Source organism: Andrographis paniculata, unplaced genomic scaffold (genome assembly GCF_009805555.1).
Source record: "Andrographis paniculata isolate CXL003 unplaced genomic scaffold, ASM980555v1 Contig26END, whole genome shotgun sequence".
NCBI classification, from domain to species: Eukaryota; Viridiplantae; Streptophyta; class Magnoliopsida; order Lamiales; family Acanthaceae; genus Andrographis; species Andrographis paniculata.
Genome location: NW_026137557.1, coordinates 687,531 through 702,018, shown reverse-complemented (window position 1 = coordinate 702,018; position 14,488 = coordinate 687,531). Strand labels below are relative to the sequence as shown.

At 35.1% G+C, this 14,488-nt stretch overlaps 3 protein-coding genes across 6 annotated transcripts; all 3 read right to left on the bottom strand.

Moving 5' to 3' along the window:
* Positions 1-78: 78 nt before the first annotated feature.
* LOC127246152 (serine/threonine-protein kinase STY13-like) lies at positions 79-4,286 on the bottom strand. Its single transcript, XM_051267397.1, has 6 exons — positions 3,769-4,286; positions 2,405-2,526; positions 2,063-2,259; positions 1,797-1,971; positions 998-1,132; positions 79-499 (listed from the first exon to the last, which is right to left on the bottom strand). The coding sequence occupies exons 1-6, from the start codon at positions 4,076-4,078 to the stop codon at positions 293-295; spliced, it is 1,146 nt and encodes a 381-aa protein (XP_051123354.1). The 5' UTR covers positions 4,079-4,286; the 3' UTR covers positions 79-292.
* A 1,544-nt stretch (positions 4,287-5,830) lies between these two features.
* Positions 5,831-10,210, bottom strand: LOC127246150 (putative late blight resistance protein homolog R1C-3). Of its 4 annotated transcripts, none has more exons than XR_007837703.1 (3): positions 7,469-10,210; positions 6,562-7,005; positions 5,831-6,056 (listed from the first exon to the last, which is right to left on the bottom strand). XR_007837703.1 is itself a non-coding variant. In XM_051267396.1 (2 exons), the coding sequence occupies exon 1, from the start codon at positions 10,083-10,085 to the stop codon at positions 7,497-7,499; it is 2,589 nt and encodes an 862-aa protein (XP_051123353.1). In that variant the 5' UTR covers positions 10,086-10,210; the 3' UTR covers positions 6,496-7,005; positions 7,484-7,496. The 4 variants fall into 4 exon arrangements, 1 of the variants encoding a protein (XP_051123353.1); XR_007837702.1 differs by having other exon boundaries at positions 7,484-10,210; XR_007837704.1 differs by having other exon boundaries at positions 6,562-6,938; positions 7,484-10,210.
* Positions 10,211-10,846: 636 nt separating this feature from the next.
* On the bottom strand, positions 10,847-13,591 carry LOC127246120 (putative late blight resistance protein homolog R1B-16). Its single transcript, XM_051267351.1, has one exon. The coding sequence runs from the start codon at positions 13,494-13,496 to the stop codon at positions 10,935-10,937; it is 2,562 nt and encodes an 853-aa protein (XP_051123308.1). The 5' UTR covers positions 13,497-13,591; the 3' UTR covers positions 10,847-10,934.
* Between the last annotated feature and the right edge of the window lie 897 nt (positions 13,592-14,488).

Genomic DNA, 14,488 nt, shown 5'->3' with positions numbered 1-14,488 from the left:
AAGCCGAGAAACCTAAATAGCAAGTAAACTAATATCAATGAAACAGAAGGAATAAATGAAATCTATGAAAAGTGAATAAAATGAATTATTCTAAAAGCTTTAATTACAACATACAAAAGATCAGATCATTATTCATCAGCCTTTGTAAAAATCAGACACAAATAAGTTCGATCTTGCTGAGGAATTCATGTTGTTTTTTCTTGGCACCCTTTCCATTTTCATTCGATTTTCTTTTTTTATCGGAAAAAGTATTCGACAACACTATACATAGAAAATCTACTCATCCGTCGAGCTAAGGACCAAAATACTTGCCGAAGCAGAGACAACCTTGTTGCTGGTCGAGGGGGATCATCCCGCTTCCTTTAGAGGGATCGATAGCTTCTAACATCACAACAACCTCGTCCATTTCTGGCCTCTTGTCTGGATTTGCGTCCCAACATCGCTTCATCACGTTGGCGAGCGCACTCGGGCAGCATCTTGGTATTTCCGGCCTCAAATTCTGCAGACATTTTGCCAATCAAAGCATAAATAATATTTCAAAGCTCATCGTTATCCTTTTCAATTTGAATTCGATTTGTAATAACCACGCAAAAAAAAAAGTTGAAACAATAATCCTTAAAAACTCATTTACGACACCTTTATTACTTCCTTTGTCGTCCAATTGTGTTATCATATTTTTGGACATATGTGAGCATTTATTTTATTACTTTTTTCCTTTTATAGTAAAAGAAATATAAAAAGTATTACGGCTTTTTACTTCAAAAAAAAAAAGGGAAGATCTTTTATGACATCTCAAAAAGAAAAAGAAGAATAAAATTGGATGATAAATGGAATATGAGTTATTAACACTGTCGTTGTTATGTTCGGAACTACTAATTTAAGTTGCAAAAGATCGATTTAATTTTTCAAAAAAAATTAATATAACAGGATTTAGTCATAATAAACTTAACACTTCAGCTCGGGATGAAGGTTTAGTTTAGGCTACGAGGAATGTTACCTGCCGGACAACTGCTGATGTCACCTCAGAGAAGCTAAGGTCGGGATACGGCATGTCGCAGCAGTATATCTCCCACAAACAGATTCCGAAGCTGTAGACATCACATTTTCGGTTGTACGGTTGTCCGTTGAGAACCTACAGTTCAATGTTCATACACACAATTGAGATGATCACTTTCTTTCGCCGAATCCTTCTTCAATATGTCTGATTTTAGCAGCAAAAATTACAAATTTAATCCTCACATGCTATGCCATACAAAAATCATTTTTCTTGTCTCCGAGGCTCTGTTTTCATACACTTTTGACACTTTCGTTACTGTTCATCAACGGTATCTTTTTTTAAATAAATACCACATCAAATACTCTTTTTGTCACATACCAGACAATATTTCCAAAATAGAAAATAATTAACTACATTTTATCTCATCACATCACTCAAATAAAAAAATAAATATACACTTCCCTTTCATCACATTACCTAATTCATATTATATTCTACTTAATATTACCCATTTAAATACCCGTGCCGGAAACTAAATTTTGCATCATATTTGGGATGGAGATAGTACTTTTTTCTTAAAAAATATTAGTTCAAATATCAACTTACTATTTCAGAATTATCTAAAACTTTCAAAACTTTTGTCGAAACGGAAATATTTTGCAAAGTATGAGACCAAAACACAACAAAGAAAATATAAGGAACAAAAGTGATAATCGATCTTAGGTACGACTAAAATGACATTTTTCCGAATTAATCACAAATGGTAAAATAAAAGGAGGAGACGGGAGTCATTTCATACCTCGGGAGCCATATAGCCGAGGGTTCCTGTTTCCCCAGTCATATCATGTGGATTTGAGGCTTCAACACGGGCAACTCCGAAATCGGCTATTTTGACCGTACGTGACCTGTCTAACAACATGTTTTCGGTCTTGACGTCTCGGTGGACGATCTTTTGAGAGTGAAGGTAGCTTAATCTACAGAGCAAGAAAAGCTTCTCTTAAATTCCATAGATGACGATGAAAGTAATATGAAAATTTTTGAAGAATTTGGAACCAATAAAGGTACCCTCGAGCGAGATCAAGCGCCATTTGCATGACAACTTTCAATGCAAGCTTCCTTCTCCGGTTCTTTATGAGGTACGATTTCAAGGCTCCGCCAGGAAGATATTCGACAACAACACAACATATATTACTAGGCATCCCGATTTGGCCATTCTCGGTTTGAATGTTGAGATCCGAAGAGCCCATTGTTGCCCCGATAAACTGGTTGGATGAAGACAACATTAGCAGCAACAATGATGTAAGAAATTCTTGGAGCCGTCATAAAATTTCAAGGGATCAACAGAAATAAAATGGACTCCACATTACAATATATGAAACCCAGAAAGCTGGAAATAAAGATTTCAACCTTTGTTACGTTAGGATGGTCGAGCTTATGCCAAACCGCGACTTCTTGAATAAAAGCCGCTCTTAAGGAAGCTATCTCAGCATCTGTTCTGTGGCCCTCTTCCCCCCAGTCGAGCAGTTTAACTGGAGAAAATATAAAGACACTGAACTGTTAATGAGGACTATTTACATACAGCAACAAAGAACATAGGCAGCCAAAACCTTGTAGCAAATAAACGCCAACCTTGTAACCTCAATTTCCACAAATGCCAAGAGGATTACCGTTTGACAAACATTGTAACGATATAGAAGGCTTCACTTTGGGCCGCGCACAAATAATTCATGTGCACAAATCCATTCTTACCCATTTTTGGCAACTTTTTCATGTTAAACATTAACGGATAACAAACCTCAGCCAATTTATCTCTACTTCCTACTCGACCAAATCAAATGATATGAAATAAACTAACCAACACTATAATTCATCGTAGCCGAACAAACACATAGTGCCAATCCATTCGTATCCGTAAAATTTTTCTTTACACCTAAGGAAAAAAATTTTACCAATAAGAATGGATTAATTTGACTTTAGTTCCTTCTCGAGCAAATTTATTAATATGCAATTAATGAACAAACACTATAATTCGTCATAGCCGAACAAACACACACTATACATAAAATATTCAAACTTGACTCTTCACAACAACAAAATTTTAGAATCTAACTTATGTTATCTCATGCCCGAACAATTGCTTTCCAGTTAGCCTCACATCTATTTTTTTTTTCCTTTCAAAATTCATTTTCGAATGCTCTAAAAAGGCAAAAGCAACCGTCAAATTAATCCCTTATCACATTTATTAAACATCTTACTATCCAAACATATCCAGAACATTAAAAATAAACAAAATCTAACTTTCTATTAAAAAAATTTCGAATTGAAAACACCACAAATCACATGAAAGTAGATAAACAGCAGAGCATGGTGTGATTGTGTCCCCCCCACACCCACCCACCCCCCAAATTCAATCCAAACCCGTGTCCCAAGTCACGGATTTCACAAGAATGCATTCATTGTACTTTCCCTAATAAATATGTAATCAAAATAAAAAAGAAAAATCAATAAGAGCATCTTCACATAAAAGAAATGATCAAAACTAACATAATCACTTCTTATCACATTATGATCATCTTCTTCACTTACTCTCATGATTTCGACAACAAAGAAATAAATTTTAATTGTCTTATCTGTTCATAAAATCATTAATCATAACTAGACGGAAGATGACAAAAAAGTTACTGTAATAATAAAAAAAAAAAAAAAAACTTGAATTAAATAAAATATATAATGAAAAATAAATAGTATTGAAGGAGACGGCGGCGACTGACCGGCGACGTCGAGGCCGTCGTAGACGCCACGGTGGACGGTACCGAAGGTGCCACGTGCGAGGACGCTTTTGATAATTAACTTCGAGGGATCAATTTCCCATTCCTGCCTCTGTTTCTGCCTCCTGAGAGGATTCCCTGCGGCGGCGGCGGTAGCGGGGACGGCGGCGGAATTAGTATCTTCATCGTCTTGATTCTTCTTATTGTTCTTCTCCATCGTCAGCGCTCGATTCAAGTGACGCTCGAGCTGCTCGTCCAAGCTCTTCAAATCGATCTGATCTGCCCTAACGAATCCGTTCCCGTTCTTCTCCATTTCTGAGGTCTTGCTCCGGCGGCTGCTCAAACGGTGCCGATCGATTTGTTTGTGTGAGAAAATTGGGACATGAATCGGCGCTGTAGGGCTTCGATTTCGCTGAAATTGGAACTAATTTGGGGTTTTTCTTGGGAGGGTTAGGAGTTAGGGTAGAGAGTTATTGGGGAAGAACAGAGTTGAGAGTGTTATGGGAATGGGAGTGAGCGTCGCCATGTGGGCAAATGGAGTTGCCTGATAGTGTATGAGACGTTAATTGTTTGTCACTCCTGGGATCTTAGATCCCGAATGGCCATGACTTCTTGTTTGTCGCTATCGGGTGTTCGAAGTCCCGGCACTCGGAAAGAATTCATACCCTACCAATTATTTCATGTGAAGATTAGGGCTTAGCTTTAATTAAAAAATATTAATAATATACATACATATAGATATAGTAACACATAACTAAAATTAAAATAGTTATTGGGTTGATTATTATTATTAGTTTTTTCAATCACTTGATAATCTACAATTGCTATCAGCGGATTAAACTTTCGGCCGAATCTAATTTATAGTAAATTAAGTTCAATAAGATAAATCATACTATGTAATTTATCTAAAATAAGTTCATTTAATTTTGATGTAAAATTTCATGCTATATATATTTGTTGAAAAAGAAAACAATTTTATTTTTTATAAATAAAAAAGTGATTATATTCCATGAAAAAAAGAATATTAACATACAATCTTATGTTGATATGGTGTATATGGTATGTATTTTTACACTGATCCACCATTCTAATCTATCCACTTTCTTTCATATACTATATCAACCCCAAATTCCAATTTATTTTATTTTATTATATATATAATATATATATATATATATATTTACTTTTGATACAATTATTTTAAGTAGTATAATATAGTAATCTTTTATCATTTTTTTTCTTAAAATAATATACTTAGAAAGATAGAAAAAAAATATAAACAAAAGAATATTGCAAAAAATTAAATATTATAATAATAGAAGATAATTCGAAGCAATAAACATTAAATTATATTGGCTCCACTTAATAGAAAAATAATATTTGAAGTAATATTTTAAATAAAGATACATATATTTTTAAATAATATATTATCTTAAAATATATATATATATATATATAATAAAATTTTTAGAGTAGCACGAGCTGTATTTTATGTTGGATTGCTCTCCATAGCTCGGCCAAGTAGCTTAATTCCGTTCCTCGATTAAATATGAATCATCCCATTATTCCACCAATTTCTTCTTCTCTCATCAAGTAAGATTGACGTTTCGTCTATTTATTGATTTCAAACAAGACAAAAACAAATATTTCAATTTTGGTTCTAGAAATTACTATATCATTGTAAAAAAAAAAAATCCACGGCTTTACAAGGAAATTATTGCAAAGACAACATATTTCCTCGTAAAATTTGTTTGCAAGAGAAATTGTGAGGATTCTACAATTCCTCACAAATTGTGAGTGGTAAAAGATACGACCCGGACGTATGTCCCTCACAAATTATATGACAAGGGTACTATCATAAGTCCACTTAATGAGTTTGTGAGGGAATACTTTCCTCACAAATTCGGTCATAGAAAAATATTTCCTAACCTTCCCAAATTATTTTTTGATTTTTTTAAAAATGTCTCAAATAATTGCAAGTTTACAACACATGTCACACAATATTACCAATCCATATAGTACTCATTACAACCATAAGTTTAGTAATCCTAACGGCGTCGTAAAATTGTATCAAGTCAATAGAACAAATAAGTACAAATATAAGTAGGTCGAAACTTACATCATGCGACAGGAAGAGCCCTTGCATCATCATCGGGTTCATAGTGGTCCAATCGAGCATGGATCCTATTCAGCTGCTCCGTAATGGTCATATTCTGATAAATGAGCATTTGTTGGTACTGCTTCATGCTCATCATTCTTTCGTCGATGTAGTGAATTTAATCATCGACCAGCTGAAACAGAGTATTAATATTATCTTGGTGCTAATTTACATTAGCTCTGGAGAGGCCACGGTTGAGCTATTTTTATACATAGTTTATTAAACGGATCAAAATACATTTATCCTTATAAAATAAAAGAAAAAAAAACATCTGTATACATTTAATAATTATAAAAATGTGTATATATTTTTTTAATTTTGTTAATATTATCACATGTGTTTGTAAAATAATTGCTTAGAAATAATATAACCTGAACACAAACCATAAGAAATTTAACTTTTAAATATGAGCTATTAATCCCTAAAACTTTTAACCAAATCAACATAAAAAAGGGTTATAAATACAAACACAGGATGTACGAAATTAAAACTTTCAACCACATCTATATATATATTAGTTAATAATTTTTTCAAATCTTCATTCAACACTTATTACCAAATTAAATCCCGGAACTAATAAGACAAAAATAAATACATAAGTAAACTATAAGTACAAAAAGTGCCTTAGATATACATACCATAATCTTCATCATCATCTTTGTCTGTGTCTGTGTCTGTGTCTACACCTTCGCTCTCAGACTCATCTTCATCTTCATCTTTGTCGGTGTCTACATCTTAGCTCTCAGCCTCGTCATCTTCATCTGTATCATCAAAGTCAGAGTCTTCTTCAGAGACATCAATCTTGAGGATATCATTTCCCATGCTCTGTTGTTCCTCTAATATTTGGCATGCCGAATCCACGGCAGACTCGCTGCAATTTTGCAAAGTTATTTCACGCAGTGTCGGTATATCTCCAACACCCGAAGGGATTTCTTCCAATGAAGGTAAGTTAAACAATGCAAGAGTCTCGAGCCTCGGATAATGGTGTTGATCAGCTCTCCATTGTACTACATCACTACCCCAAATAAACAAAACTTTTAGTCAAAGAAATTCCCCTTCAGCTGGATTCCACTCAGAGCCGTCTGCGGCATTCAACAAAATGAGAGTTTCAAGATTGGGTAATGAACCAACCATTGACATACAGCTCCAAGGAATTCGGCATCTCTTTGGCCTCTTACTTACTGTGTACGTGTTCCAGCTCACGTCTTTCCTCGTTAACCCAACACATATTAATATTTCTTTTTATTTATTTATTTTTAATAACGTTGTAATCCAACAACCAACATAGACACTATATAAATGATCCACAACCACTAACCGGAAGTAAGCACTGGGTAAAGATAAAGTGCCAACAACCAAAATATGCAGAGGAAAAATATTTATCACTATTGTTAGATTGCAACATTTCTCATCACTGCATATTATTATTGAATCACTTCTGGAAATCTTCCTTCAACACTTGAATTCTTATTTCCGAAATTAAAGCATGAAACCAATTTAGCAAGTTAGAAGACACAAAAAATTATAATAAGTCACTAAAAGTACCTTAGATATACATACCATCATCATCATCTTAATCTTCATCTTCATCTTCGTCTTCGAATTCATAGTCAGAATTATCAGAGACATCAATCTCAAGGATATCATTTCCCACGCTCCGTTGTTCCTCAAGTATTAGGCATGCTGAATCCACAGCAGACTTGCTGCAATTTCGCAAAATAATTTTATGCAGTGTTGCTATATCTCCAACACCTGACGGGATTTCTTCCAATGAAGGTAAGTTAGACAGTACAAGATTCTCAAGCACAGGATAGTGGTCTTGATCAGCTCCCCAATGTTCTAAATCACTACCAGCAATCGCCAATAATCTTAATCGAAGAAATTCCCCTTCAGTTGGATTCCACTCAGAGCCTTCTGCAGTATCCCACAACACAAGAATTTCGAGATTGGGTAACGAACCAACCATTGACATACCACTCCAAGGAATTCGACATTTCCTCAGAGCCAACCTTTTGAGTGAATTTGGATAGCCAATGTTTTGCAATGTGTTTTTGACTGATAGAACTTCAAGTTTCTGTAATTGGGAAAGATTATTCAAACAAGAATCCGACTCTCTCATATGCTTATCATACTTTATCCATAGTTCCTTCAAATTTGGGATTCCATCGAGAATCTCACAGGTGAACTCAAGATTCTTAGCACAGCCAAGGAGTTGCAGATTCTTCAGAATAAAGAAATCTTTCTCTTCGACATGAGCATTAGGAGGCTTTGGAAAAACCACATAATTGCATTCAATAACTCTAAGTTGCGGCAGCTCCCAGATTTCGGATGGTAAAACTACCACCTCTGACTTCTTAAATTTCATACTCTGAAGGTTCCATAGCAAATGTAGCGTCGAAGGAGATATGAACTTTGGAGGGTTATGCATGGAAACATAAACGTAGCGTAATTTAGTGTGCTGCACAAGTGAATCATGAGCTACACCATCTTTATCCATGACCTTGACGAATCGAAGTCCCTTCATATGTGAATAAGTCATTTTACAATGACCACAGACAGGAGGACTACAATGCGAAGCTGATGGAGGAATGACGTCAAGTGCAAGGAAATTTCTCGTTTCTGTCACTGAAACGCTACATAGGAAACACACTCTTTCCTCAGATTGTGGACTGATCTCTTGTTCTCTTGGAGTACACAAAAAGTTCTCTTTTTTAGACTCACTAATGCATAGGTCTCGTAGAAGATCATGGATGCCGCATGATAGAATTTCCTCAGTGCCAAACTCTCGGTCACGCACAAAAAGTAGATTTCTATCGAGAAGATCATTCACATATTCCTTTGCAAGTTCTTCCAAACTTTTATCTTCTTTTATTGTTATGAAACCTTGATCAACCCATACTCGGATTAGATAGGAGACATCAATTTCAGCATCTTCGCGGAAAGATCTCATATAGAGGAAACATGGCTTGAGATATATAGGCAGATTATTATAACTCAAAAGTAATATATTCAAACAATGCTCGCCATCACTTGAATTGCCAAAGGAACTTACATTTTCAGCAACCGATTCCCAATATTCTGTCGTCATGCAAGACTTTGCAAGTAGTCCTCCTATAACGGCAATTTGTAAAGGAAGCCCTCTACAGTTCTTGACAATCACCCTTCCGATTTGCTCCAATTCTGGATGTGAACAATTTTCTTCTCCAAATACAGTTTGGCAAAATAAACTCCAACTTGTATTTGTGTCAAGAAATGTCATTGGATAGGGGTCGTGAGAGCCTAATGAACCAGCCACTTGTGATAGCCTAGTGGTCACAATAATTCGACTTCCATTCCCGTTATCCGGAAAGAACCTCCTTAAATCATCCCAAGCTTGAAGAGTCCATATGTCATCCATAACAATTAAGTATCTTCTGCCGTATAGCTTCTTACGCAACATCTCCCCAGGTCCATCTGAATTTCCACAATGTCTTTCAACTTTTCCATTGTTTATAAGACCTTGGAGGATCTCATTGACACTATACTCCTGGGAAATTGTAATCCAAATGCGCACATCAAAGCGGTCGACAGCATATTTATCTTCATAAACTTTTTTGGCAAGAGTTGTTTTTCCAATACCCCCCATGCCAACAATTGGGATGATTTGGAGATTGCCATTATCTCTAGCTAGCTCACCCTTAATCTTGGTCACATGTTCCTCAAGGCCGACAATAATATTCTTTCCAACGGAGGATGCAGCTGTTGAAGAGCCAGCAGCAGGAACAGAAGCTCTGCTTCCAACCACGACCTCTTCCACCATTGATAGCTCTCGCTTGATGCGGTCAACCTTTTGGATCATAGTGTCTAAATCTTCACCGAATGATCTCGCGCCCATATCACTACTTTCTCCCTGAGAATCCTTCCGAAGTTGACTCACAACATGTAAGTCAAAAATTTCTTCGATCTCAAAATTAACTTCAGATATTTGTTTCCAAAGATCTTCAGCCTTCTGGCTTTGACTTCTATGGTTCTTTTCAAGGAACTCCAACAAGAAATTGACAGCTTCTTGGAGAGATTCAATCTGTTTTATGTCCACATGAAGGCGACGAAGCTGAGCCCGGTAGTGGATGTTGTCGAGGACATGAGTAAGAGAAACCAATGATGCATAAGCAGCTACAGCCATCTTTTACACTGAAGAAATAAAAAGCGGCAGCTAATATGGATATATTTTTTCACCAATATTGAAGAAACAATCTCTGCTTCAGTTTTCTTTGGATGAACAGATTCAAACTGAACTTTTTTATGACAATTAGATCATGAAACAATAAGAACAATCTTTTTAATTCCACTAGCTTCAAAAGCAGCTTTCATTTTTAAAGATTGAAATATATATTTTATTGGTTAGGTATGTGAAATGGAATCATAGCTACAAGATTCCTAGCTAACAAATTTATTGTGTTTGTCAGTTGGTGTGGTTTTTGATTTTTAGTTTCTGGTAGAAAAATATGTTTTTTTATATAAAAATTTTGAAATATAATTATTAGATATAATATTTTAAATAAAAAAATAGGTTTACAATAAAAATTAATTTTTAGTTGATTTTTGTTATATTTCCTTTTATGAGTAAAAAGTATTTTGTGGTATAGGTTTCATTAAAGAACCTTAACTTCCAAAATCTAAGATTATTAGTCAAACTAGGCCTCAATCCACTAATTCGAAGGTAAATACGATATTTGGTTTCATTTTAATGTTAATTATTCGTAGACTATGCATTATATATTCCTTTGAATAGTTGTTTGATATAATATAAATAATCTTAATACGATGTTTTGAATGTAAAATAAATTTATAGTATAACTAAAAAAGAAAAAAAATGTAATTATTTGATTTGATATTTTTTGAGGAAAAAAAAAAGAATTTGAATAATAAAAATTTGTACTAAAAACCACAAAAGAACACAAGCTAAAACTTTTGACTTCATTACATCATCATCATCATCTTCTTCTTCTTCTTCTTCTCCTACTTAAGGCCGTCAGACAGACTCATAATCTTCATCTTCGTCTTCATCTTCAGAATCATCTGAGACATGAATCTTGAGGATATCATTTCCCATGCTCTTTTGTTCCTCTAATATTAGGTATGCCGAATCCACAACAGACTCACTGCAATTGCTCAAAAGAATTGTACACAGTGTCGGAATATCTCCAACACCTAAAGGGATTTCTTCCAATGAAGGTAAGTTAGACAGTCCAAGAATCTCAAGAACAGGATAGTGGTATTGATCAGCTCTCCAATCTACTAAATCACTACCATGTATAAACAATCTTTTTAATCGAAGAAATTCTCCTTCAGTTGGATTCCACTCAGAGCCCTTTGCAGTATACCACAGCATAAGAACTTCAAGATTCGGTAATGAACCAACCATTGACATTCCACTCCAAGGAATTCTGCAGCTCATCAGAAACAAGAATTTGAGTGAATTTGGAAAGCCAATGTTCTGCAATGTCATTACGACAGTTAGTCTTTCAAGTTTGTGTAATCGGGAAAGATTACACAAATTAGTATTCCACTCTTTCATACTCTTGTCATACTTTATCCGTATTTCCTTCAAATTAGGGATTCTACCAAGAATCTCATCCGTGAGCTCGAAATTCCTTGCAGTGGTAAGGCTTTGAAGATTTTTCAGAATGAAGAAATCTTTCCCTTCGTCGCGAACATTAGGAGGCTTAGGCAACACCACATCCTTGAAGTCAATAATTCTAAGTTGCGGCAGCTTCCAGATTTCAGTTGGTAAAACTACCGAAGGTAAATGTGGGAATAACAAAGTCTGAAGGTTCCATAACAAATGTAGCGTCGAAGAAAACATGAACATTGGAGGCTTGTACATGGGAAGAGAGACGCAGCGTAATTTAGTGTGCTGCACAAGTGAATCATGAGCTACACCAACTTCATCGATGACTTTCACCAATCTTAGTCCCTTCATATGTGAATAAGTCACTTTATTGTCGCAACAAACCGGAGGATTACCATGTGAAGCTGACGGAGTAATAACACCAAGTGTAAAGGGATTTGTCCTTTCTCCTTCTTTTACTAAACTGATGTTTTGGATTCTGGTAGAACACAAAAAATTCTCTTTTTTAGATACACTAATGCATAGATCTCGCAAAAGATCATGGATGCTGTATGTTTCTATTTTCCCGGTAACGGCATAATGTTTATGAAGACAAAGTAGATTTCTATCAACAAGATCCTTCAAGTATTCCATTGCAAGTTCTTCCAAACTTTTATCTTCTTTTGTTGTTATGAAACCTTCATCGACCCAAAATCTGATTAGAGTTGCGACATGAATTTCAGAATCTTCAGGGAAGGCTCTCATGTAGAGAAAACATGGCTTGAGATATATAGGCAGATTATTATAACTCAAAAGTAATATATTCAGGCAATGCTCGTCATTACTTGCATTGCCAAAAGAACTTACATTTTCGGCAACTGATTCCCAATATTCTTTCTTCATATCCGACTTTGCAAGTAGTCCTCCTATAACAGTAATTTGTAAAGGAAGCCCTCTGCAATTTCTGACAATAACCCTTCCGATTTGCTCCAATTCTCGATGTGAACAATTTTCTTCGTCAAATACGATTTGACAAAATAAACTCCAACTTGTATTTGCGTCTAGAAATGTCATTGGATAGGGGTCATGCGAGCCTAAAGAGCCAGCTACGTGTGATAGCCTAGTAGTCATGATAATCCGACTTCCATTCCCGTTATCCGGAAAGAACCTCCTTAAATCATCCCAAGCTTGAAGAGTCCATATGTCATCCATAACAATCAAATATCTTCTGCCGTATAGCTTCTTGCGCAATATTTCCCCGAGCCCATCTGAATTTTTACCATGTCTTTCTACTTTTCCGTCATTGATAAGACCTTGGAGGATCTCATCGACACTATACTCCTGAGAAATAGTAAGCCAAATGCGCACATCAAAGCGTTCGATGACATATTTATCTTCATAAACTCTTTTAGCAAGAGTAGTTTTGCCAATACCCCCCATCCCGACAATTGGGATGATTTGGAGCTTGTCTTCATATCTAGCTAGCTCACCCGTAATCTTGATCACGTGTTCCTCAAGTCCCACAATAATATTCTTTCCAACAGCGGATGCAGCAGTTGAAGAACCACCAGCAGGAACAGAAGCTCTGGTTTGTTGTCCAACCACGACCTCTTCAACCATCGATAGCTCTCGCTTGATGCAGTCAACCTTTTGGATCATAGTGTCTAAATCTTCATCAAATGATCTCGCGCCCAGATCACTACTTTCTCCCTGAGATTCCTTCTGAAGTTGACTCACAACATGTGAGTCAAAAATTTCTTCGATCTCCAAATTAACTTCAGATATTTGCCTCCAAAGATTTTCAGCCTTCTGGCTTTTACTTCTATGGTTCACTTCAAGAATATCCAACAAGGAATTGACACCTTCTTGGAGAGATTCAATCAGTTTTATGTCCACATGAAGGCGACGAAGCTGAGCACGGTAATGAACGTTGTCAAGGACATGAGTAAGAGAAACCAATGATGCATAGGCAGCTACAGCCATCTCTTACAGGCTGCTGAAGATAATAAAAATCAGCAGCTAATATGGATATATTTTTGCACCAATATAGAAGAAACAAACTCTGCTTCAGTTTTCTTTGGATGAACAGATTCAAACTGAACTTTTTAATGACAATTAGATCATGAAACAGTAAGAATAATCTTTTAATGCCACTAGCTTCAAAAGCAGCTTTCATTTTTAAAGACTGAAATATATATTTTATTGGTTAGGTAATAGGTATGTGTTAAATGGAATCAGAGCTAGAAGATTCCCATCTGGCAAATTTACTGTGTTTGTCAGTTAGGTATATATTTATTTAATGTCGATCGTGGTTTCTTTGCAAATACCATTCCCATCAATCATTCTTTTTTTAGCTCATGATTTAATGAAGTAGCTTTGTAATTTTTCCTTTTTAGGGTGTTATGCATAAATCATGGTAACTTGGTTAGTAGAAAGAAGTTTCCAACATCAATTTTGCATAAATTCAGAAGAGATTACTCCAAAGATTTTTTTTTTTTTTTTCTTGAATATACTCTAGCTACATATTTGAACTGTCGTAGACAAGAAAATAGAACACATTCGACTCACCAAAAAAAAAGTCCAACCCTAGAAAATAACACATTTTTTCACTATGCAACACACAGATTTCTATAGTATTTTTTCGTGCAAAACATGATATCAAATAATTATTTTACCCAAACAATCAAAACAAAATAAGGTACCAATTTAATTAGGCGGTAATTTAGTTGGTGATATTTTCTATTTTGGTTTTTTATTCGAATATTAATTTGAATGTAATATTTTGTAGAAACACAAATAATATTCCCTCCGTCCGCGTCTGAGATCACATTTATCTTTTGCATCTTTATACTTAATATTAAAAATATCTTTATATTCGTATAATGTTTTTATACATATATCCTTCTATTAGTATTATAAGACATTTATGAAATTATTTTTGCAATTTTTTTTTATTTGTACTATATTTTGATGTA

Excerpts from the sequence above, each read along its gene's own strand:
- LOC127246152 (XM_051267397.1), bottom strand. The coding sequence starts at position 4,078 with ATGGAGAAGAACGGGAACGGATTCGTTAGGGCAGATCAGATCGATTTG. Across the intron at positions 1,972-2,062 it reads GCGCTTGATCTCGCTCGAGG|ATTAAGCTACCTTCACTCTC; the intron begins GTACCTTTATTG and ends CTTGCTCTGTAG. Across the intron at positions 500-997 it reads CATCAGCAGTTGTCCGGCAG|AATTTGAGGCCGGAAATACC; the intron begins GTAACATTCCTC and ends AAATGTCTGCAG.
- LOC127246150 (XM_051267396.1), bottom strand. The coding sequence starts at position 10,085 with ATGGCTGTAGCTGCTTATGCATCATTGGTTTCTCTTACTCATGTCCTC.
- LOC127246120 (XM_051267351.1), bottom strand. The coding sequence starts at position 13,496 with ATGGCTGTAGCTGCCTATGCATCATTGGTTTCTCTTACTCATGTCCTT.